This window comes from Diceros bicornis, chromosome 37 (assembly GCF_020826845.1).
Source record: "Diceros bicornis minor isolate mBicDic1 chromosome 37, mDicBic1.mat.cur, whole genome shotgun sequence".
Lineage (NCBI taxonomy): Eukaryota > Metazoa > Chordata > Mammalia > Perissodactyla > Rhinocerotidae > Diceros > Diceros bicornis.
In genome coordinates, this window is record NC_080776.1 from 12697091 (window position 1) to 12721009 (window position 23919).

Sequence of the window (23919 nt, forward strand, 5' to 3'; positions counted from 1 at the left end):
CATGTAAGGTTCCTCCATATCTTTTCATGGCTTGATAGGTCCTTTCTTTTTAGCCCTGAATAATATTCCACTGTCTGGATGTACCACAGTTTATCTGTTCATCTGCTGAAGGCCGTCTTGGTTACTTTCAAGTTTTGGCAATTATGAATAAAGCTGCTTTATAAACATTCATGTGCAGTTTTTTCTGTCGACATAAATTTTCAACTCCTTTGGGTAAATATCAAGGAGTACATTTGTTGGATCATGTGGTAAGTGTATGTTTAGTTTTGTAAGAAACTGCCAAATTGACTTCCAAAGTGGACTTAGCATTTTGCATTCCCACCACCAATGAATGAGAATTCCTGTTGTCCTACATTCATCACCTGTACAGGTGATGTCAGCTTTTGGATTTTGGCCGTTCTTATTGGTGCGTAGTGCTATATGCTTTTTTGGTGACAAGTTATGTGATAAAATGTCATTTGCTAGTGTGATATATGGTATTTCCAGAAAAACACTACAGAAATTTTCATGTGAGGTGTAGAAGTAGAAATATCTCCAGGAGAAGGTTGGTATTTGGCTCTGATTACCCGCGAGTGGTACCGCGAGTGGTAATGCTTGTCCTCATGTTTGTTCTGACAGGTGTTGACACAAAGGTGCATATCCTGAAGGCAGTAGCGCCTCCTACCATTGTCAGCTGGTAAAATTCTTAGTTTTATTACAAAACTTTTCTATTTTTAGGCATAAAATGTATTAAGTTAAAACCAAGTGTGGCTAAAGTGTCAAAGAAAAAAAAATTCAAATTCTTCCCATTTTGTAATTGTAGAATTATGAAAGTTACGAGAAGGTCGTTTTCATACTAATTTTAGTTCCATACAGACCCATTGGAACAGTAAGCCATGTTGTTCAGCAGTGTTATCTACCTTCCTCTCCTCAATTTGAATTTTAAGTATCTGTGCTAGAGTTTGAACTCAGCAGCCTCTTCATTTGCAAACTTGAGCACTAATTAGACCGATAGTACCGTTTCAACACGTGATGGTCATTTTAAATTTGTGTTAGTGTTATTTTAAATTTCTAACTGGACATTTTAACAGAAGTTGTAGGGTTCAAAGTCAGGAAAACAGCAGTGGGCTTTTTGTTAACCTATGGAAATTTCTGCATGTTAATTACAGTTGTCATGGGGTAAAATGTAGTACAGTTTTGTTGTTTCCTTACTGTGCTTCTGAAGTGAGTTAGACTGTGAAATTTTGGGGCAAGAATCGAAGGGTCAAATGATCTGAAAGTTTTTTGCATTCTATGAAGTGAAAATAAAATCGGATAGAACTGTTAGAAGGAATAGTCTGTTTGGTCAAGTGCTTTGAGAACATAAAGGCAATAAGCATTTTATCTGTTAGAATCATGATTGTTTACATTATCTTTTCCCAGAAGATCATTCTAAAATCTTTGCCTGCAGTTGAATTTACTGATCTTTATGTTTTCTACTGATTTTAAAAAGAAATTACAAAGTAATATGTTTATTATTGAAAACTGTAGACAGTATAGGAGTGTGTCACTAAAAGAGAAACTTCCCTGTCCCCCTGATTCTTTCATTAGGAATTACTTAGAATTTGGAGTGTGTCCTTCCACACCTTTTAGATGCGTGTCCAAGATTACCATTTTTTAATGCAGCAGGTGTGATGCAAAAAGGAATATACCTTGCCCATTGGTGTGCCTTCACTTTAATTTATTTTAGACATTTCTTTGCCTACATCTTCTTGAGGGATATACTTGGCCAGATGAAGAGTGCTTTGAAGTGGCTAAGTAAATGCATTGGAACACAGTACTTTCCCTATAGATTTCTTTTAGTGATTAGTGGGGTTGTGGAAACCCCAAACTTTGAATTTCTAGCTAAGAGTGGATCAACAGAGTTTGGATTTACAACGAAATTGAAATTGCAAAGATAATTTATTGCATATCAAACAATAGGCATTAAATAGTAAGGGATTTATGTAAATGACTGCAATAGTATTGCCTTTATAGAGGGTCAGCTAGATTGGGGTAGACAGAGAAGTGGTTTTGGAGTTTTAGTACATCTATTTGGGGGAGAGGGAGGAGGTGCATGGGAAAAGACAAGGGTCACTTTGTCTCATCATTTTGCCTAGACTTGATCAGGTGTCCAAAAAGGGGAAGGAAATTCATCGTCTTTTTATGTAGGTTAACTCTATTATGAGGTAAAGGGAGTTTCACGGACGTTTTGGGGAACCCAGTGTCTTGAGTTCTAAAACTTGGAATCCCACCTGTTCATGTGTGGGAACTGGCCGTATTCAGAAGTCCTTTGACTTAAGAAATGATGTAAAAACTGAAGCTGATTCACATGTGTACATGTCCGTTGTGTAATTGTTGGATTGAAGTATTTTAAACTCCTTAAAAAAATCTGGAGAAGCAGATTTTGATTCCAGAGTTTTATCTTAGTGTTATTTAGTAGTCCATCTAAAAATGACATGCAGAATTTGAGAGAGAACATTAACAAATAGAATTGTATATGAATAAATTTAGGCCTGTATCATAGCTCTTATATAGTATTTTAAATCTATGTTACAGATTCACAGCAAGTTCATTACTCTTCTTTTTTTCTTGATGTTCAATTATATTGGTTAAAAAAAGTATATTCTGTACATGATTCTAGTAATTTATCTTCAAATATTTTATAGAGTAGGCCAGTTTGATGGCCTTCAGGACTTAATCACTCGTCATGGTGATCCAGTGTCCACAGTCAGCTGGTAGCAGAAAGCGTTATCTGTGTGTATAGCCGTGCAGTAGAGAGAAGTTATTCAGAATATTTTCATTCATGTGTGAAATGGTCTAGATGAGAAGTTTGGAAGGAGATGGGAACAGCAGGAGGTTTGCTGTTCCCTTGGCTTCACAGGAAAGGTTTCTTCAAGTTGGGCCAAATATTTCTCATAGCTATTGAAGGTGCATTCCTTTTTCTGTGCCTTCTATTTTTAAAACACAATCTAGTTTTTGAACACTTATGGAAAAGCTGCAGAGGCCAGAAAACTGGGCCCACTGGAGAATGGAGGCGAGGAGAGGGAAGACAACCATTTACCTTTGATTTTAAAACTTGTTTAGGAAAAGCTTTATTAGTGGTAAAATAATTGAGAATTTATGGGAAGAAGAAAATATTTTATGTAAAGAATTAAAAAAAGGAAAAATAATATGAATAAGATTATACGAATAAAATAAAATACTAAGTATTGACTAAAGGTTGTAATTGCATGTTTAAACCTTATTCCTTATAATGATGTACACCTGAAATTTATACACTATCATAAACCAGTGTTACTGCAATAAAAAAAAAAACCAACCTTATTCTTAACTATTTAGCATTTAGATAGTACAAATAATGAAGTTGCTATAATGTTAGTTGTGATGCAGGTAATTTATCCTGCAGTTGTATGTATTCCCACAACATACTTGTAACTTCTAATTATATATGTTATTTGGTTTTTCTTAAATTTGTATTTAACTACTATACCAAGATAGAGATAAGAAGGGCTTCTGCATTGAGGAGGGTAATGGAGGAAAAGATATGAAAACATCTAAGGAATCTTACTGAACAATTTATAAATCCTTGAAATTATTGGGCCAGCCTGGTGGTGTAGTGATTAAGTTCATGCGCTCTGCCTCAGTGGCCTGGGGTTCACGGGTTCAGATCCCAGGTACGGACCTTCATGCTGCTCATCAAGCCATGCTGTGGTGACGTCCCACATACAAAGTAGAGGAAGATTGGCACAGATGTTAGCTCAGGGACAATCTTCCTCAAGCAAAAAGAGGAAGATTGACAACAGATGTTAGCTCAGGGCCACTCTTCTTCACCAAAAAAAAAAAAAAAAAGATATAGACTTAGATTGGACAGTCTTTGGTCCAAAATTATTCTAAGCTGTTGTAGCTTGTACTCATATATGGAATGAACATTTTAAATTGTCTTGAAAATCTTAATTTAGACACTTGAATCTCTTTACATTCTCAGAGGCTAAACTTACCTGAAGAACTGTCTTTTCTCAAACGTGCGTACTTTGCTCATTAGCACGTTTACTTTTGCTGACATATTTTGTATGTTTGGAACTATTATATTTAGCCTCTGGCCTTTCAGTTTTCTTTTATCTTATTTTTTATTTTACTTTAGGGAAGAAAATAGGTAAATTCAAAAGTGAAGTTACTAATGGAACTAAAACAACTTTCACTTAAAAATTAGGCTGTCTCCTCGCTCTTCTAGGTGTAGGTTCGTGTAATACTCAATATAGTACTTAGCTGGATTGAGTTGGAATTATTAAGACCCTCAAGTACCAACTAGCCAGGCTGATGTCTTTATGTAAGCTAATACTTCATGTTCTCCTTAAATATTTATACAGTTGGCTCTCATTAATCATTTTGTGGGAGATAATTGGTCTAAATAAGGAATAGTACTAATGGGGTAAATGGTCCTATTCAGTATTGTCTTAATCCAGTCAAGCCATTCACTTCTTGGCTCTTAGTACAGACTGATAAATAGATCAGAATAAAGCTGTGAAGTGGGGCTCCTGCTCTCCCGTTTGGATAATGTAATGGTGACTGCACATGCCGTTCCCCATGCCACTCTTGAGCAGAATTCTAGTATAAAAAGCTCTACTTCTGTATAGAGAATTTCATATCACTTCTTTTGGATATAATAATAGAAGGGGGGGGAGGAGTATGTGGTTTGGGGAGGTAAGTAGAAAGCAGAGTAGGAATAGGTTTTCCATAGATGAGGAAGTTGAGGCAGGACGACCCAGAACCCTGAATGGGTGTTGGGGGGTGTGTGTGTGTGGTTGTCTGGGTGACAAGGAGGTAGATGAATGGACTGCAGAGCCACCTCTGAGTACGCCCCGTATGTTGCTGGGCCCTGGCATGAGGTTGTTAAAGGTGGACCTAAGCCTATAAAACCTTGAGAGTTAAGGAAGATTATTGAGGGTCATCTTTTTAATTTTTTTAATTATTTATTTATTTATTTATTAAACCTGATGGGCTTTGGCATTAGACCTGGTGGGTTTTTTTTTTTTATAATTATTTATTTTTTTCCCCCAAAGCCCCAGTAGATAGTTGTATGTCATAGTTGCACGTCCTTCTAGTTGCTGTATGTGGGACGCCGCCTCAGCATGGCCGGAGAAGCGATGCCTCGGTGCACGCCCAGGATCCGAACCCGGGCCGCTAGTAGCGGAGTTCGTGCGGAGCTCGTGCACTTAACCGCTAAGCCACGGGGCCGGCCCCGAGGGTCATCTTTTTTAGATGTATGGAGGCTGCGTAAGTTGAATTGGTTAAACAGAGTTGGTCCTGAGTTATATTCCATGTGTATTCTCTACCTCTGGGACTGGAGTGGGATCCAGAAAATAGGATTCAGCAGTTCTAGGTCATAAAATCTTAAGAACATTTAAATTTTAGCGTGGAGGGCTGGACATGAGAAAAAATATTTTTAGTATATGTATTTTCTGAAACGAAAATAAATTTGTAATCATCTAACTGAAGCTCATGGAGAGAAATCCCCAAAACTGACTAGCTAACTAGGGATGCTAAATGGAATAGAACCAATTCCAAATACAAGATGTGTTAAGTATCATTATTCTTTTTGCTACTATTATTTTATAAAGGACTTTATAGATGGATATATGGTTTCAGCCCCCTCTATCCCTTAGGCCCCTTAAACCTCTACATTTAAATCTTAAAAAATATAGTAAACTGAGTCAGTAATGATCATAGCAGCTGAGATTTGAGTCCTTACTATGAGGCAAGCATTACATCCTTTACATGTATTGACTGTTCAGTCCTCTTCATAATCTTATGATACAGATATTATTCTCACATTTTACAGATGAGGAAACTGAGGCTTAGAAAGGTAATTTACCTAAAGTGACATTTAGTAAATAGTAGTGCTGAGTGTCGAATCCAGTCTCTTTGGCTCCACAGCCTGAGCTCTCAGAAAAATACAGTTGAATTGACTTCAGTACCTTCAGAATCAGTGGGAGTAAGAAATCATCAAGATAAAAGAAAAATATTGGTATACGTAGTTTTGTATAAACAACATTTAAGGTACTGTTAAAACACACACGTTCTTTTGTAGTTTATGTAGACTTCTTTCACCCTTCCTTGCTTGTTCCTGAGAGGAGTTGTGTGAGGTGTTTATTATCTCCCCAGTTGTACGGTGAATCTGAAGCTCGGGCATGTTGAGGGTCTTGTCTCCTGTTACCCAATGAGTAAATGGGGGCCAGCATCAAGCCCAGAGCTTATTGCCATAGTTCTAAAAGGAGCAAGTCTTTTGAACATTTTTTATATGCACTCAAACCAGTTTTGCAAGTAATAGTACCTTCAGTAGATCACATAAGGTTTATAAATAAAACAAATTATACCTGTCTGCTTCAAAAGTCTGCATGAAACAGAACTTTGTATCCAAATCGGCTATACTAATAACTAACATTTATAATGCCTTTGAATTTTTCCAAAGTCCTTTATATTGACCACATTCCGTTTTATCCTCACTTTAAATTTTATGTGTTAGATAAATGATGACAGATATGGGAAAATACGGTACAGAAAGGCTATTTCATAAAGAAGTTCAAAGTTAACTAGTGTTGGAGGCCAGGCCACAGTTACCTTATGCCATGAAATGATTGACTGTAGGGTGGCCAGCTCGTCCTGGTTTGCCTGGGGCTCTCCTGGTTTTGGCTCTGAAAGTCCTGTGTCCCTGGTCACGGTCCCAGGCAAACCAGAGTGGTTGGTCATCCTAATTAATTGTCACACTTTGTGGTGGACGGGTTGGGAGTAGGGTTGCTATAGAAAATACAAGGCACTTAGTTAAATCTGAATTTCAGATAAACATCAAATAATTTTTTTGCTGTATGTCCCAAATACTGCACGGGACATGCATACACTAAAATTTGTTCATTGTTTATCCGAAATTCAGGTTTAACTGGGCATCTTGTATTTTCATTTGTTAAATCTGGCAGCCGTAAATAAGAGCGAAGGGACGTTCTGGTGTGTAAAAAGTCCACTTAGCTGCTTTTTTGGGTGAACTTAGGCTTCACACATGTATCGACTTAAGGAAGCAGCATCTGGCAGTTTGCTTTTCTGGGGTACTTGACTCTTGTTCTTTCAGCTGTGTGGACAGAGGTAGGTGGAAGGGGTCAGGATGAATCTGTGAAACCAGATTTTGCCCAGTGCATTAAAACTGGCGTGTGTGTGTGTGTGTGTGTGTGTGTGTTGGCTTGAAGTAGTTAGTTCTCCTTTACTTGGCAGAAAACTCAACTCAGATCTGAGCCCATCCCATCTTTGTTGGGCAGGTCTGTCAAACCCCAGCGCATTCTCACAGACCACCCATGTTGTTTTAGACTATATGGTAAAAAGTATTTTTATTATTGTTAAGATGGTACATTCACATGATTCAGAATGAAAAGGAAGGAAAACCTTTCCCCACCCACTCCTTACAGCTATTCGTTTGCCCACCATGGAGACAGTGTGATCTGATTGGAAGATGTTAGAATTTGTGAAATGGAACTTAGAAATCTTCCCATTGAGTGTGTTTTGCTTGTTTTTTTTTTTAAAGCAGAGGAACTCTTTTCCTACCCTCCCCCACCCCCAAAAAGTGGGGGAAGTACCTTATATACAAGACAGCAGTGGGTTCTTCAGGTCATTTAAATCTTCATTGTTTGATGAGTGTCAGTCCTAATCACTTTGGGAGCCTTGGGCATCAGCAGAATATAGTCTTAAAATAGATGTATTTGAATTCCACCAACATTAATGGTGAGCAAATTAAGATTTAATGACTTGGACAAGGTCTCATAGTAATTAGTGGCAGAGCTGGGACGTGTGTATGTGTGACTGCATGTGTGTACGTGTGTATGCTTGTACATGAATGTGTTTAAAATCCCTGTTCTGTATCAAGCTGAAAATGGTATAAATTCCCTTGCCCAATTTGTCTGTTTCCTGTTTGATTTTATGCCAAGCCCCAGCATTTTTTTAGAGTGTCTGGCTTGGACTTTATCTAGAAAAAGAAGACGGAATAAAGGTAAATTAAAAAAAAAATGGTGTCTGGATCAGGGTTAGGGACGTCAGGGGACTGTATTTGTGGTTCAAGGAGAATACTCAAGAGTCCTGTTATTTCAGCTAGTATAATAAAAGGACTGAAAAAATTTAAAAATCACAGTGGATAGCTGAAGATTATGTAAAGTTAGTTGGCTCTATCCATCTGCTTTTCAATTTTTAATTAAAATAGATTCATGGCAAAGCCTTGCTAAATATTCCTCCCCTCCCTCTCTCCTTCCCAATATATGTCTTTAGGGCCAAAATTTTCTTTTTTTTTTTTTTTATAATTTTATTTATTTATTTTTCCCCCAAAGCTCCAGCAGATAGTTGTATGTCATAGCTGCACATCCTTCTAGTTGCTGTATGTGGGACGCGGCCTCAGCATGGCCAGAGAAGCGGTGCGTCGGTGCGCGCCCGGGATCCGAACCCGCGTCGCCAGCAGCGGAGCGCGTGCACCTAACCGCTAAGCCACGGGGCCGGCCCCAAAATTTTATTTTCTGAGGTTAGAATAAATACAGGCTGAATAGTTTTCTTAAAAAGAAAAAGACCAAACTATTGTTTTCTCATCAGATTTCATAGTTTGAATTGAAAGTTCATCTAATCCAGATGGTAATATGACTCAATCTTCTAGTAATGTCTTTAATTGACTTTCTGGTCCAGAATTTCTTGACCTTTCTATTTGTTGTATTAAGGAAGTACTTACATGGATTAATGATCTCGATTTTCAGCCATACAGTATAATTTCATTCATAGAGCAGTAGTAACTCTGGAGTTATTGGAGTCAAAGTTGAAATCTTCGGTTGTTAAAGATTGTGTTAATATTGAGGTTTTAGAAAGGGAAAATCCTTTGTCTTTCCTTCAGTAAAGGAAGAGGGAGAGTCACTGTATTATGCAGTATTGAGACAACATAATAGATTAGCATGTATGTTGGTATTTGTAAGAATTAAATAACACTTTCCTGCAGTCGGGCCGGTTTTTTTGGCTACGGTGCATACAGTCAGTGAATGTTTTAAAACCATTCGCATGAACCAGACGTATTTTTCATATTATTTTTGTTACATGAGAAGCAGAGAAGCAAACATCTTCATCAGATCCAGGGTCCCACCTCTAGAGAAACTCGTCCCTGTTAGCAGATCATAGTTGCTGCTTGCATTTTCCATTACAACTCGTTAGAGCCTCGTTCTAGGAGGGAAATCTTTCTTTTTGCCCTTCTTGACCCTAGTTCCTTTTTTCAAAATAAATAGTTTGGATAATTTATTGGGGACTCTCAGTTTCTGGAGAATGTATGTGACTGTCACTTATTTTTTGTGGAAAGGAGAATCTCTCAAGTAGTGAAGGACTCTTTTTTTGTTTGTTCGTGTGTTTGTTTTTTACTAACAATATAGTATTAACCCTAAGAGTTTAGAGAGTGGGGGGAATTAAAAAGTTTAGGTGGGCTTTGGAGTCAAACATGTAGGTTATAATTCCGTTGTTAGCTGTAAGTGTCTTTTGGCACAATCTGTTTGAAATTGGGTTTTTGTGACAATTAAATGTGCTGGTATGAAACTCCCTACACAATCCTTGCTTGGTTGGTACTGAGAGTTATTTCTCATTTATTGCAAGCTTGGTGAAAACTTTCAGTGTTATTGCGTGCTAGCAAAATACAGATTCCTTGATATCCATTCCTTGATATTATCTCTAATGAAGTATAAATAAGAGCAGTCCACTTATTTATACATCATTAGAGATAAAATGCTAAGCTGTTATTTTTCAGATATGAACAGTTATATAGTATTTATTTATTTTTTTTGTGAGGAAGATCAGCTGTGAGCTAACATCCATGCTAATCCTCTTCTCTTTGCTGAGGAAGACAGGCTCTGAGCTAACATCTATTGCCAATCCTCCTCCTTTTTTTTTTTTTTTTTTTTACCCCAAAGCCCCAGTAGATAGCTGTATGTCATAGTTGCACATCCTTTTAGTTGTTGTATGTGGGACGCGGCCTCAGCGTTGCCGGAGAAGCGGTGCGTCGGTGGGCGCCCGGGATCTGAACCCGGGCCACCAGTAGCGCAGTGCGCGCACTTAACCGCTAAGCCACGGGGCTGGCCCTGAACAGTTATATAGTATTGATGCATGTTTGGGTGTTGTAGGCTGCAAGGGAAACACAGAAGAGGAAATAAGATTGGGTGGTGGGCAAGATTAACCAGGACATAAATTGTGGCATATCAAGATGTCCCTTCTGGAGCACTGTATCGTCACCTCCTCTTTCCTGAGGCACTCTCTCTGCTCTCAGGGAATTGGTAGGAGCATTTCCAGGTCTTGGGATTCCTCCGCTGGTCTGCAAGTTGAGCTTTTAGCTGCCTTTTCTTGATGGGAGTGGGAGTGGGGGCATGAAAGACCTGCTGTGTTAGTGGAGTGAATGTAGTGGCGTCATTGACCTCTTCCCTTCTGTGGACTTTGCACGGTTTAGATTCTGAGCGTAACTCCCATTTCCATTGTTCAGTCCTCCAACCTTGGAGGTTAATGGATTGAGATGCTGTGTTGCATCTCTCCTGAGCCCAAGAGGTTCTTGAAGCTTCTATGTTTAGATAGTTGCAACCAGATCTAAGCAGGTAGAACGGTTTAGTGTATGAACATGATCCCTGTGGCAACCTACTGCTCCCCCCAAACCCCAATAAATTCAAACATTTACATTTTTTTTGGTTACTAAAACACATATTGTCTCTGGAAGCTTTTCATATGAGGATTTGTAGCTTTTTTTTTTTTTTTTTTTTGGCATGTGAAGAAAAGTGGAAAGTTAATATAGATTGTATGATTATGATATTAATAATCCTCCTTAGTAACAATTTAAAACAAAATTTTTGTCTTAACATCAGAATTTCATACACCCCTGAAGTGTATCATTTGAGGGTGATTTTGTAGGTGGTCATGAATCTCCATTATGTTATGCACAGTTCTTTTCATAACCCAACTTCCGTTTACAGCCTTCTGACCATGACACAAAATCCTGTCTGCCCTGCCTCCTCCTCCACTCTCCCCAAATTCTTCCTCTTAAATAATAGAGGCCACACAGGGAAAGATTTTCCTTAAACCTGATCATTATAGTTTAAAACAACTGTTAATTAAGATGATAGAAAATGTAAATAACTTCTTTGGACGTAACCCAATTGACTATTTACATGGAACATTTAAAAAACGTATTTTAGTTGTTTGAACCTAGCTGGTTACACAGTTTCACATGTTAAGATTTAGTATTTGCTTATCTATCATTGTATGAATAATGATGGGTCATTTTCTTTTATTGTTATTAAACTTGACTCATCTTGTTATTTTAATTAGCAGTTCTGAGAGGTGGAAGTTATATTCATGGTGGAAAATTAATGTGCTTTGAACCATTATAACTGCATTTAAATATTTAGAGATAATTGCTTAAAAATCTTTACTTCGCAAACCTTTTTCTATAGTCAGACATAAAGCCATGCATACCTGGATATACTTTTTTTTTTTTTTTTGTGAGGAAGATCGGCCCTGAGCTAACATCTGCCAATCCTCCTCTTTTTGCTGAGGAAGACCAGCCCTGAGCTAACATCCATGCCCATCTTCCTCCACTTTATATGGGATGCCGCCACAGCATGGCTTGACAAGCGGTGTGTCGGTGTGCACCCGGGATCCGAACTGGCGAACCCCGGGCCGCCGCAGCGGAGGGCACACACTTAACCACTTGCGCCACCGGCCCGGCCCCTGGATATACATTTTTTTTAAATGGAATTAGCAAGGTACATGGAATCCTTCCAGGTCAGTTGCATGTACATGTAACTTGTTTGTAATGGCTGCATAATTGTCCATACTATGGATGTGTAAGTTCTTTAGCCATTCTTTGATTGATTTAGATCATTTTCTGTTTTTAGTTGTCAAAATTTTCCACAGACAATTAACTGATCTGTAGGATTTATTTAGCAGTTCATGAATCGGGCAGCATCCAGTCTAGCAGATAGAAAGGCGCTCCAAAGAGTTGTACAAGGCAAGAGATTTTTATGGATCAAAGTGAGCAGGAACAAGGAAGTTATAACGGGCATTTGCTGATTGGGTTAAAGCAGGGTTACTCTCCTCATTTGGAGCAAAGGGAAGTCTTGGAGCCTGGCAAGTAGCTAGTGCTGAGCAGGCAAGTGCTGATTGGTTGACCTGGGCCCGCCTTTTCTGCACGAGCCTGACATAGAACCTTAGTTAAATTTGGGTTTGCTGACGTGAGGCTTGGCGTGAGCGACTCCATCTTGGGCCTAGTCTGGTTACTTTAACAGTTTTGTGCTTCTGAAACAATACTGCCGTGTCGTCCAAGCTTTGCCTTCGGATGTACTGCTTACTCTTCCTTCTTGTTATAGTCATCTATCCCCCCATTCCTTAAATATGTGAACGTCAGGCTTTTTGTGACTCCGCTGCTATGCTGTCATGATTCGTAGTGGTTTCAGTAGCAGCTGCACCATTTTGCATTCCTACCAACAATGCATAAGGGCTCGAGTTTCCCCGCCTCCTCGTCCTTGCCAATACTTGTTTTATGTTTTTTTGATCATAGTCATCCTGATGGGTGTGAAGTCGCATCCAGTTGGCGTTTCGATTTGCATTTCAGTCCTTATCTTTGTTGGCTTGTAGGTAACATGTATAAATCTGTCAGTGTCCTCCTCCTGTGACTCTGCCCTCCTGGTTTTCCTCTGTCAACCCTGACCCCTTCTCTCATGTTCCCTTTGCTGGCCCCTCAGCCCCGAGTCCTCTCAGTGTGGACATGCCCCAGGACCTACTCTTCGTACCTCTTCTCAACTCCCTAGGCCATCTCAGCCAGTCCCACGGCTGTGAATACCAGCAATATGCTGAGAACTCCCCAAGTTACCTTTCACCAAACTGAACTATTCTTTCCCCAAACCTGCTCCTCCTCCACTCTTCCCTTTCTTAGTAAATGACACCTCGGTTTTTTTCAGTGTCTCAAAGCAAAAACCTTAGAGTCTCTTGACTCCTCTTTCTCTCTCACTCTATGTGAGGCTGTAGCTTCAGGGTAGAGTCAGAATCGGGTCATTTCTCACTGCTTCCTTCATCCTCATTCTGGTCTAAGCTGCTGTCATCTCACATCCGATCCCTCCAAAGGCTCCCAGCTGGTCTCCTTGCTCCTGTAGCAATCGAGTCTTATGGTGGGTCAGAGGATTTCACTCACGTCAGGACAGTTCTCACAGTGGCCTACCAGGCCTTTCAGGATCTATTCCCATTCTCGGCGTATCCTCTCTGACTGCATCTCCTTTCGTTGTCCCCCTTCCTCCCTGGGCTCAGCTAGAATGCTCTTCTCCCACATGTCCATGCGGCGCCCCCCACTGTCTGCTCATAGCATCTGACATGCCTTTTCTTAACCATTTCATAAAGCACAACCCTCTCCCCCAGTATTCATTCCCTTTAACCTGATTTATTTGTCTCGGTCGCTCCTGTATCCTCTTGATATTCAGTTATTTGTTTATGATCTGTTTACTGTTCATGTTTTGTTTGTGACTGTGACTCCATCGTCTGGAAGAGTGCTTGGTGTGAAGTCTGTGTTCAATAAGTGTTTGGGAAGGAAATGACTGATTGCAGCCTTGTTCATATGTGCTTAATATGCGCTTGCTTTTCTGTAGAATAGAGTTTGGGATTGCTGAGGGTGTGTGTGTGTGTGTGTGTGTGTGTGTGTGTGTGTGTGTGTGTACAGCCGGATTACTCCAGTGGACTCTGGATAGTGCGGTCTTTTACATCTTCGTGAAACTACTGGAGAAAATTGGTGGGGCTTCCTTTTAAGCTTGACTACAAGTAAAGGGGAACATGTTGTCTGTATGTGTTAACCATCTGCGTTTCCTCTTTTTTGGCTTCTCTGTACGTCTGTGTACAGAGTATGTGTTCCTTTGTGTTGCTTGATTTTTTTTGTTTTTTAATTTGTAGGGACTCTTTGTATATCTTGTCATGTGTTTTTCTTATTCTGAATCTTGTTTTCCTTCTGATTTTTTAATTCTATTTCGCCATACAGAAATGTTAAATCTTTAAAATTTATGTAGAAGAATAAATCTGTAAGAATTGATAAGAAAATTTTGAAAAATATAGATAATGAGAGTCTTGCCAGATATTTAAAGCAATAGTTCTCAATCATTAGTGTACATAAAAATCATGTGGTTGCTGTTTAAAACTGAGTCTTCCACCGAGTTTTCAATTTATAGGTATTGGGGAGGTAAGGATCTGGGGAGACAGGTCTAAGGAATGTTCATTGTAAATATTCTTTTTTTTTATGGTAAGGAAGCTTAGCCCTGAGCTAACATCTGTTGCCAATCCCCCTCTTTTTGCTGAGGAAGATTGGCCCTGGGCTAACATCTGTGCCCATCTTCCTCTACTTTATATGTGGGACGCCTGCCACAGAGATTTCCTATGTGAGGAGGAAACACTTCTCCTTGGTGAGTGGTGCATAGGTCCGCACCCAGGATCCGAACCTGTGAACCCTGGGCCGTCGAAGCAGAGCGCACGAACTTAACCACTACACCACCGGGCCGGCCTCCATTGTAAATATTCTTTAAGGTAATTCTGATATGATTGGTTCATGGGTCATAGTTGAGAAACACTGCTGTAAAGCTACTGTATTCAGAGTGTGATATTAACAAAGCAGTAGACAAATAGATCTAAGAAACACAATAGTGCCCAGAAATGGATCCAAGTGTGAGTGAGTACTTATTATTGAAGATGACATTTTGGTTAATTGAGAAAAGTTAGTGGTTTGTTTAATAAATGGGGTTCAGGCAGTTCATCTGAAAGAGAAAGTTAGCTTTCTCCCTTACACAATGTAGGAAAAATAAACTCCATATTGATTAAAGACCTAAATGTGAAAATTATGCAAATACTGGCAAAATCATAGGAGACCGTTAATTTAACCCTGGGATGGATGAGGGCGTCTTAAACTAGATTGGAAAGCTCGAGGCTGTGTAGCAAGACATGAGCAGATGTAATTGTCCAGGTTTACTTTCTGAAAGAGGATACTCATTCTAAGATGTGGCGACATAATAAAGTTCTCTCGATTTTTTCATAGCTGCTTCATCAGATAGGATGCAATTGGCCAGAGGTTTGTTACTTCACCCTGTTTATCTGAAGCGTTTTAGAGTAATTAAATGTCTTGCTTGCACTTAATTGTGTGTGGCTGGTACATCTAGGCTGCGTTTGACACTACTGCGCTCTACTCCTTGGCTCTCCCCTCCCTTGCCTTTCCCGACACCGCCCTCTCCAAGTTCTACTTTATTGGGCTTTTCAGTGGGATTTTCCTCCTCTCAGTCTTAGCGTTGGTTTCCCTTAAACGTCTTCTGTCTTTGCACTTGGTCTTGGAGATTTCCTACATGCTCTCTTTGGGCAGTCTCATCCTCCATCTTATTATGGCTCCAAAATGTATGCTTCTAGCTCTGAACTCTCTTAAGTCTCATGATTTATGTATTTGGATGACTCTCAGGCATCTTAAACCCATTGTTTTCAAGACTTGTATTCATCTCCTTTCCACCAACCGTCCAACCACTGACCACCCATTCTGTCTCAGTGAAGAAACCAGAACCATATTCCTCCTTTCACTGCTCTGCCCTAGTTCGTGACTTTGTTCTGTTCAGGGTGCAGATGCAGAAACCACACTCGCTGTATTAAGCAGGAAGATTTCATGCAGTTGTTGGAGGGGCTGGAGGAACAGCTGCTCCCGCTGCCACCACCCCGCCCCCCAGGCAGTCGGGAGCTGGGAATTTGAGCTGCTGGCTGCATGTCACACCACCCTAGCCTGATCTAGGAGGGAAGGATTATTTCAGCCGTCTTTTACCTAATTTCCTTGCCTCCAGTTTCTGCTGCCTTCAGGTTATCCTCTGTTTACAGTCATTTTCTCAGATTGTGTGTTTGTGTACGTTGGAATGTAGACTGAATTCCTTCCCCAGCGTCAAGGGCCACCGCAGTTTGACCTTTACAGTTTGGGGCCTTTAGCACCCTGCCCTCGTCCCCTCTCGTCCCGCCCTGCTCTGCTGGGTGGCTGATTGTTTCCTCAGCACCTGCTGCTTTTGGTGCTTGTGCAAATTATGTGGTGTCATCTGTTCAAAATCTCCGTTCCTCTCCCTTCCCTCCCCCTGGCTTTAAGATCATACCAAGTTGTTATTTGGTCCAAGATGACTTGCCAGAAAATGCCAGAACTAGCCTCTCCCTTTTACTGTACTCTTCCTGAAGAGCTCTTTATACTCAGTGATTAGTACTTATTAAAAAGTTTTATAGTTTCAGCTCTTCCATTCAGGCGCACGTTCCATTTTAAGTTAATTTTTTGTATGCTGTAAGAAAGGAGTCTGTCTTTGTTGTTTTACATGCAGCTATCCAGTTGTTCCAGCACCATTTGTTGAAGACTGTTCTTTCCCTGTTAAATTCTCTTGCCACCTTGTTGACAATCAGTTGTCCATAATACAGGGGTTTATTTCTGGACCCTCAGTTCTGTTCCATTGATCTGTGTGTCTTTCCTTTTGCTGGTACCGCCCCGTCTTGATATTGCCATTGTTTTGTAGTAAGTTTTGAAATCGAGATGCATGAGCCCCCTCCAAGTTCGTTCTTTTTCAAGATTGTTTTGACTGTTCTGGCTACTTTGAATTTCCGTGTGAATTGTAGGCTCAGCTTACAAATTTCTGTATAAAATCCAGCAGAGATTTTGGTAAGGATGGTGTTGAATCTGCACGTCAATTTGGAATGTTGCCATTTTAACAATATTAAGCCTTATAATCCACAAACGGGGTGTTTTTCTATTTGTTTATGTCTTTAATAGCTTTCAACAATGTTTTGTGGTTTTCATTGTACAAATTTTGCAATTCTTGTTATGTCTAATCCCAGGTATTATTTCTGATAGTGTTGTAAATATAATTATTTTGTTAACTTCATTTTCTGATTATTCATTGCTGGTGTGTAGAAATACAATTGATTTCTGTATATTCATCTTATATCCTGCAACCTTTGCTGAACGCTTTGTTAGTTCTATTAGCTTTTTAGTGGATTCCTTAGGATTTTCTATATATTCAGTCATCTTGGTAATCTGTGGTCAAAGATAGTTTTTTTAATCACAATATTATTTTTTAATTTGAAATACAAACATGCAAAATTAAATTGCAGAGAGAGTGTTTAGTGAGATTGGGGTATATCTGTTACTGGCAGCTCTGCGCTCCTGGAAGCGGTGGGACCATCTGTTTCATTGTGCTGGTTCCCTGTGTAGAAGCCTCAGTGGCTCCCCACGCTCTTTGTGGCAAAAGTCTGGCTTCTCTGCACTCGTTCTCCAGAGTACTACACAGCACGTTGCCAAAGAAAATAGCTTGGAACGGTGAACAGAGCCCGGGGATCATTTGGGAGTCTTGGCTTCTCACCACCTGTGCGTGGGCAAATTTGGGGGTGTTCTTTATCTTGTGAAATTGCAGAACTGGACTCTTAATTTCTAAAGCATGGTTTCCTTTAGTTCTTGGAACATATTTGTAATAGCTGCTTTGAGGTCTTTTCTGTGAAGTCTGACATTTGGGCCCTCAAGGACGATTTCTTTTGCTTGCTTTTTCCTCCTATGTATGGGTCATACTTTCCTGTTTATTTGCATGCCTCATAATTTTTTTGTTGTAAACTGGACATCAGACATTTTGTAGCACTGCTGAATACTGATTCCCTCTTCCCCTTTTCCATGGCTGCTGCTTGTGTTGTTTGCTTGTTTATTTGTTTAGTGACTGGGCTCCTCGAGGTGGGGGAAATGCCCTCTCTTCCCTTCTTGTGTTCTTATGGCTGGACTAACAAAACTGACGCTAGACCCGATTAACAGGAGAAAAACCCAGCTTAAGACACACGTATTGGAGATCACAGAGAAATGATGCTAGAGAGTGGACAGAGCAGGCAGTATATGTATCTTTTATACAAAGAAACAATAAATTTGTGAGGAATGACAGGACAAAGAAACTTAGATTTGGGGTACATGATTAGTGATGAATTTAAGCTGAGTTTAGGCTTGAGGTAGTAAATTAGCAAGTTCGTTTATGCAGGCTGTTTGGGCCCTGATCCCCTATTCTGGTGATAAGGATGCAGCGAGCGCCTCTCGCAGGGAGATTGATTTCCTGCTCTCAGGGGGAACAGAGACAGGAGGGCCAGAATGCCCTTTGTGCTTCTCAAGTAACTTGAATTCAAAATAATCAACATGCTATTGTGGGATATTTTGGTGTGGCCTGCCCCGGGCCCCAAAACCAACTTCAGTGAAGTTTATTTTTTCTGAGTGTGCATCCTCTGATGCTGCTTCTTAGAGGGCACAGCCTCTTGGGAACACACACAGTTACCTTGCAGTGCCCTCTTAGGGGATGATGTGGTTTTAGTGGGGCTCTCTTGAACGATCTCTTTCCCTGATCTCCTGGTGAAACTTCTGCCTCTATTGGTGTCACACCCAGCAGTTATTCTCCACTGATAGCTAGCTGATTGCTTACTGTTTTCAACTAAGCCCTGGGCCATAAATTGCCTCACAGTGTGATCCAGTTAAATTAGATGGCCCGCGTGCGTCGGGGTTGTCTGTGAGGCCAGTCTTTGAGCTGTCCTGACTTAGGAGGGCTCTTCTTAGGGGTCTCTGTCCCCGAGTCTCTCTGTAAACTTCTAGTTGGTCTGCTCTTGGGCGTGTTGCTGTCAGGGAGCTACCAGCCTCATCTTAACTGCTCACCACCCAAGTCTCCGTTGTTTTCGACAGTGCCTTTAGGCTTGAGCTTCCCGGTTCTCAGTTCCAGCCAGTCGCTTCTCGCAGGGATTGCTTTGCTTAGGGGTTCTCTGTTTCTACAGCCTGCTCCGCGGGCCTTTGCAGAGTCTCTGTGCTGTTGCTCCAGAGCCAGGGGCAGGGACAGCAGCTTGTCCCCTGCTTCGTGTGTGGGGTGCTGGGCTGTGGCTGTAGCCACTGGTGCTCTCACTTTGGAGCTTCTCTTCTCCTGCGTCATCTTGATCAACAAGCTGGGGCGAGGATAATGGGTGCCCATTATTCTCAGCCTGCTGCGCCTAGGGGAGAGCTTCTGTCCTGTGAGCGGGAACTGGGTGTCTCTTGGCCACACTTGCCTGGAATAGAATTTCTACACCATAGAGCTGGGATTAGGAGATGAGAAAGGCTCGAAATCGTAGTCCTGGATTTGGAGCTGGGTGGAGTAATTAGTTAGCAGTTTGTTTCAGTTTTGTGTCTTCGAAAATCATATTATAACCCACCTACCACACGAAGGCTGTTCCCTCTGCCTGGAGTGCCCTTCTTCCCCAGATGGGCAAGTGGGCCCACCCCCTGTCTTCCTTATAAGTCTCTGCTCAGATACCACTTGCCAGAGAGGCTCTTGCGGACCACCCCTATACTGGAGCGCCTCTCCAGCCTCGCCCAGTCACCTCGTGTTTCCCTTACCTGGGTTCATTTTTCTTCGTAGGATTTATCACCACCTGACATGCATACATGTGTATTTGTCTGCATCTCCCGATGAATGTATAGGTTCCATGAGAGAAGGGACTTAGACCGTTCTGTTCACTGCTCTATTCCCTGTACTGAGAAGAGTATCTGACAATAGTAGATTCTCATTAATCGGATGAATACAAAGCATAAAATGACCCAAGTTTGCTGCCTTCTTCCTCCGCATTTTAAGCTGCCTAAATTGAAGACTATCTAGAGCTGCTATGGGAAGTGAATTTCATGTTGTTTGCCAACTCTAATTGCTTGTTTCTGCCTAGGTTGAGAGAACAGGGCTCATTGGGAAAGAATGCAGGGATTATTTAGCAGTGGCTGCGAGGGCCACAAGAGAGGAGGAGGTGGCATAGGTGCACAGTGCTTGCCATCCCCAATGTAATGAGACGCTGAAGGACAGGAAATGGGTACATTTTTAGTCTCTATTCTTTTGTAGGTCTTCTGTTGCTCCCTCCTTGCCACTGGGAAGTGTTTTTGGACACTTGAGGTTAGGTTGAAAAAGCTACCAGTTTACAGAATGATGTGGAAACTCTTCTGTGGTTATTCCGTTGTTAATAGATGTGTACAAATGGGTCTCTTACAAATATCAGAAAGGGACAGCACATTGCTGGGGCCAGTATACTAGCTGCTGCTTGATGGAAAAACATCATCATTTTCCTACCTAATATGAAGAATGTTTCTTTAAAGTTATTTAAAAATGATTTTGAACTAATATGTTTCTTTTTCTTCCTTCTAGATTCCTACGGAAATCTGTTATTTCTCCTTTTTGAGCACATATGAATAACCACGTGTCTTCAAAACCATCTACCATGAAGCTAAAACAGACCATCAACCCCATTCTTTTATTTTTCATACATTTTATAATATCCCTTTATACTATTTTAACATACATTCCATATTATTTTTTATCTGAGTCAAGACAAAAACCAAACCAAATTAAAGCAAAACCTGTAAATTCAAAACCTGAGTCTGCATACAGAGCTATTAACAGTCTGGATGGTTTGGCTTCAGTATTATACCCTGGATGTGATACACTAGATAAAGTTTTTATGTACGCGAAAAACAAATTTAAGAACAAAAGACTCTTGGGAACGCGTGAAATTTTAAATGAGGAAGATGAAGTACAACCAAATGGAAAAATTTTTAAAAAGGTAAGGTATCTTTCATTGCCTTTGAGTTCCCTCTGAATAAAATGTACTCTTAGAATTGGTGACAAGGGACAAGCCCGGCCTGCTTTTGTTAGAATTTGCTGATGTTGCAGGAGAAACAGGGCAGAAGGGGGCCTGGACTGCTCTCATCTCTTTCTGTACTCTCCAGCACTGGTTTGCTCTGTTTTCCCGAAGACATTGAGAATGCCCACTGCTGAGGGGCACTGCTGAGCCTGAATGTCCACCAGGGCCTGGAACAGAACGTCTGGGGCAGTTTTGGGCTGAAACCATGTTCCCGGGTAGTTCCAGAAGCAGCTGTGTGTGCTTGCGATTGCCCTCGGTCGGGAGTGTGACCTGCTGTTTCTGATTTTAGTGTAGATTCCATTGGGCTTAATGTCTTGGTACTTCAGTGGTGGTGGTTGCATGGTTTTTAAGAATTTCTTTTCAGAAATACAGAAGAATCTGCCATTTGATTTGAAACAGAGAATAAGATGCCCTTAGAGGCAGTGTAACGTGGTGGTGAAGAGCCTGGATTCCAGATCCAGACTATGGCTTTGAATCTTGGCTTTGCCACTTGCCAGCTGTGTGACTTGGGAAAAGGTATTTAGCAAATTTGCCTCAGTGTCATTATTTGTAATATGGAGATAGTGATCATTGCTGACATTTATTGGCATTTCCTCTGAGCCAGGCTGTTTTAAGAGCTTTACATCTATCAACGTATTTCAGACACACTCGCCCTATGAGTTAGTGTTATCAAGCTTAGTTTACAGATGACAGCACGGAGGCACAGATAGGTTAGGTAACTCACCCAAGGGCATCACAGCTGGCAAGTGGTAAAGCCGGGACTAGAAACCAGGCCGTCTCGCTCCATACTCCTTAAATAATCCCAGCTCTCAGGGTTGTCGAGAGGATTAATTGGATGTGTGTGTGTGTATATGGATGTATATACACACATACATACATAGTGTGTGTAGAACAGTTTGTGGCATCTAGTGTAAATGCTCTAGCTTTTATTATCATCTTGGGAATTCAGTGGGCAAAATGGTATGAGTGAATATGAAGACTCATCACGGGTTTGTTGAGCACTGTGAAGGATGGTAAGAAATGACATGAAAGTGCTGTTTATGGACTCGGCTACATGCCTTTCTTATAAGCAGTTGCAGAAGCTCCAGCAGATAAGAATTGAAGATCAAGTTCTTTTAGAGGCAGTAAGATGATAATTTGGTCCCATTATAGGTTTAGTGCCTGTGTGGGCAAAGTTGTTTTTCTCTCATCCTTGTTTTCCGCCTATATGCTGACTCCAGCTGCCGTTTTCTCAGTCGTGAAGGAGCTCTCCCAACTGGAGGCGAGTCCAAGTAGCCACGCTGTGGCCTGGGATGCTCAGAGCTCCTCCAGTTACTGCAGGGCCAGGGGGCTGCGGTTGAACTTCCTCAGTGGCCCGTTAATTTCTCCACTTACGGTACTGATTCCTTAGTCATTTTCTTCTGCACATAAAGGAGATGGCAAGCAGGTTAATGTCAGTAACTCCTAGGAATTAAAAACGTGATTTTAACGTGAGACAACACAGCCTGTCAACGTTCCCCGCCTTGAAGTAGAGTGACCTTTTATCCTGTGTCTGCAAAGAACTGGTCTGTGCTCGTTCTGGCGTTAATAGTGCCCCCTGACTCTCTCAGAGGTGGTCTGGATAAATTATATGGTCACTCTATTTTTAAGGCATATTCCCTGTTTCTTTCGCTGACTTAGCTTTGCCTCACTTAAATGAATTTTTTCTCCTAATTTAACTTAAGATCCAGCTGAAGTTAATGGCACATTTCTAGAAATTGAAATCTTGTAGTTAAGCATGTTTGATTATTCTTCTCTAGCCTATAGATTATAGTTTGCAAAACATTTTATCATAACGATGCCTGATTTTTGTCATATTTAGTTGCAACTTTTTATAGTGTACCATCCTTGATTCTGTCTTTGAGAGATCTGGTAGTTTGAAAGGTACCAAAAACACTGCATTTTTTAGTAAAAGTTTTCTACTCCTTTGCCTTCTCTTCTGTACTGCTCATATTTATCTCTAAAAAACATTCTTTTTTGTCTTTTGATCTAATACTGTTTGAATTCAAAGATTGGGTTCTCTTGTTTTTAATGTAAGCATATATAACAGAAGTCCTATTTTAGGAGGAAGCTTAATTTTTCTCCTGTGTCTCACACACATTATAGGCATTTTTATGGGGCTAGCACTATTTTTTAGTTGTCATTCAGTACTCACAGCAGCAAACCAGTTCCCAAGTATGTAAAAAGGTGAATGATATGGTGAATATGAAATGCCTTCTTAATTCAGTATCAGTTATAATTAAGACAAAATAAAATTCTAGAGCTATCATAGTTGTTCCTTAAATGTGGCCAGATACACAAAGGACACAAGGAAAGTGCTTTTTCCCCTTTGTCTGTGGTGTATGGCTGTGTGTGTGTGTGAGTGGCTTTTTCCTCCCTGTGCTGACCATGTGCCTTTGTATTCATTGTTTATTCAACAAAGAAATATTTGAGCTCAAATAGAAAAGTTAGAAGATGAGAGAAACTATTATTAGTGCGTTTTTCTGTCTGTCCTACATGACTATCGGAGCATCTGCCTGCCGTGACGTTTGCCAACAAATTGGCATTTGTCATTCGTCAACCTTTTTTCAGAAGTCTTTATATAAACTGTGATATAGAAAACACGTTACATTTTTCTGGTTTGAAGTTGGGCTCACTGGGAAAGTAAAACTAATTTTTAGGTTGTGTGTGCAAGGAATGAGGCAGATATTTCCCGTTAGCCTTACTGAAGGAGCAAGTGTGGTATGCTGGCTAGCTCAGACTTCAGTTTCTGTCGGTCTGCGTTGCAGCCGCAGCAGTGGCCTGCAGACTGGACAGTGGGCATCTCAGCTGCGTCTTCAGCAGTCTGGGCTTTTCCCCCGGTGGGTTTCTTGTTGGACGACTATATTGCAACAGTAGAAGGATCTGCTCTGATAGGAGAGCGGAGGGGACCTTACACACCTGGCGCTTAGATGTGCGAGTGGAGATGCTCCGGCGCTGTGTCCTGTGCTCAGAGGGCGTGCCAGCAGTGCAGCACAGACACGCTTGTGAGGAAGTGTGTCTTCATTTAATAGTTTCAATGTTTGAGGATCATCTTTCACTGGGAAAGAAAGCTAATGATGTAGCAATATCGAAGTTTCCTCCCTATTTTGTGGGCTGAGTTTTGGAGATTAACCCTAGAATGTGTCTGATAAGGTTGAAACAAAGGTA

The 23919-nt window shown here is 40.8% G+C and overlaps 1 protein-coding gene across 2 annotated transcripts in view; it reads left to right on the forward strand.

Annotated features, from left to right (window-relative positions):
- The window catches only part of ACSL3 (acyl-CoA synthetase long chain family member 3), a 68993-nt gene that overhangs the window by 18010 nt on the left and 27064 nt on the right, over positions 1-23919 (forward strand). The window contains exons 1-2 of one of the 2 annotated variants that reach the window (XM_058533095.1): positions 14479-14592; positions 20238-20652. In XM_058533095.1, the coding sequence (XP_058389078.1) occupies positions 20278-20652 (375 nt within the window). In that variant the 5' untranslated portion in view covers positions 14479-14592; positions 20238-20277. Of the gene's footprint in view, positions 1-14478; positions 14593-20237; positions 20653-23919 lie in introns of those variants that run through there. The other variant, XM_058533094.1, reaches the window with a different exon arrangement.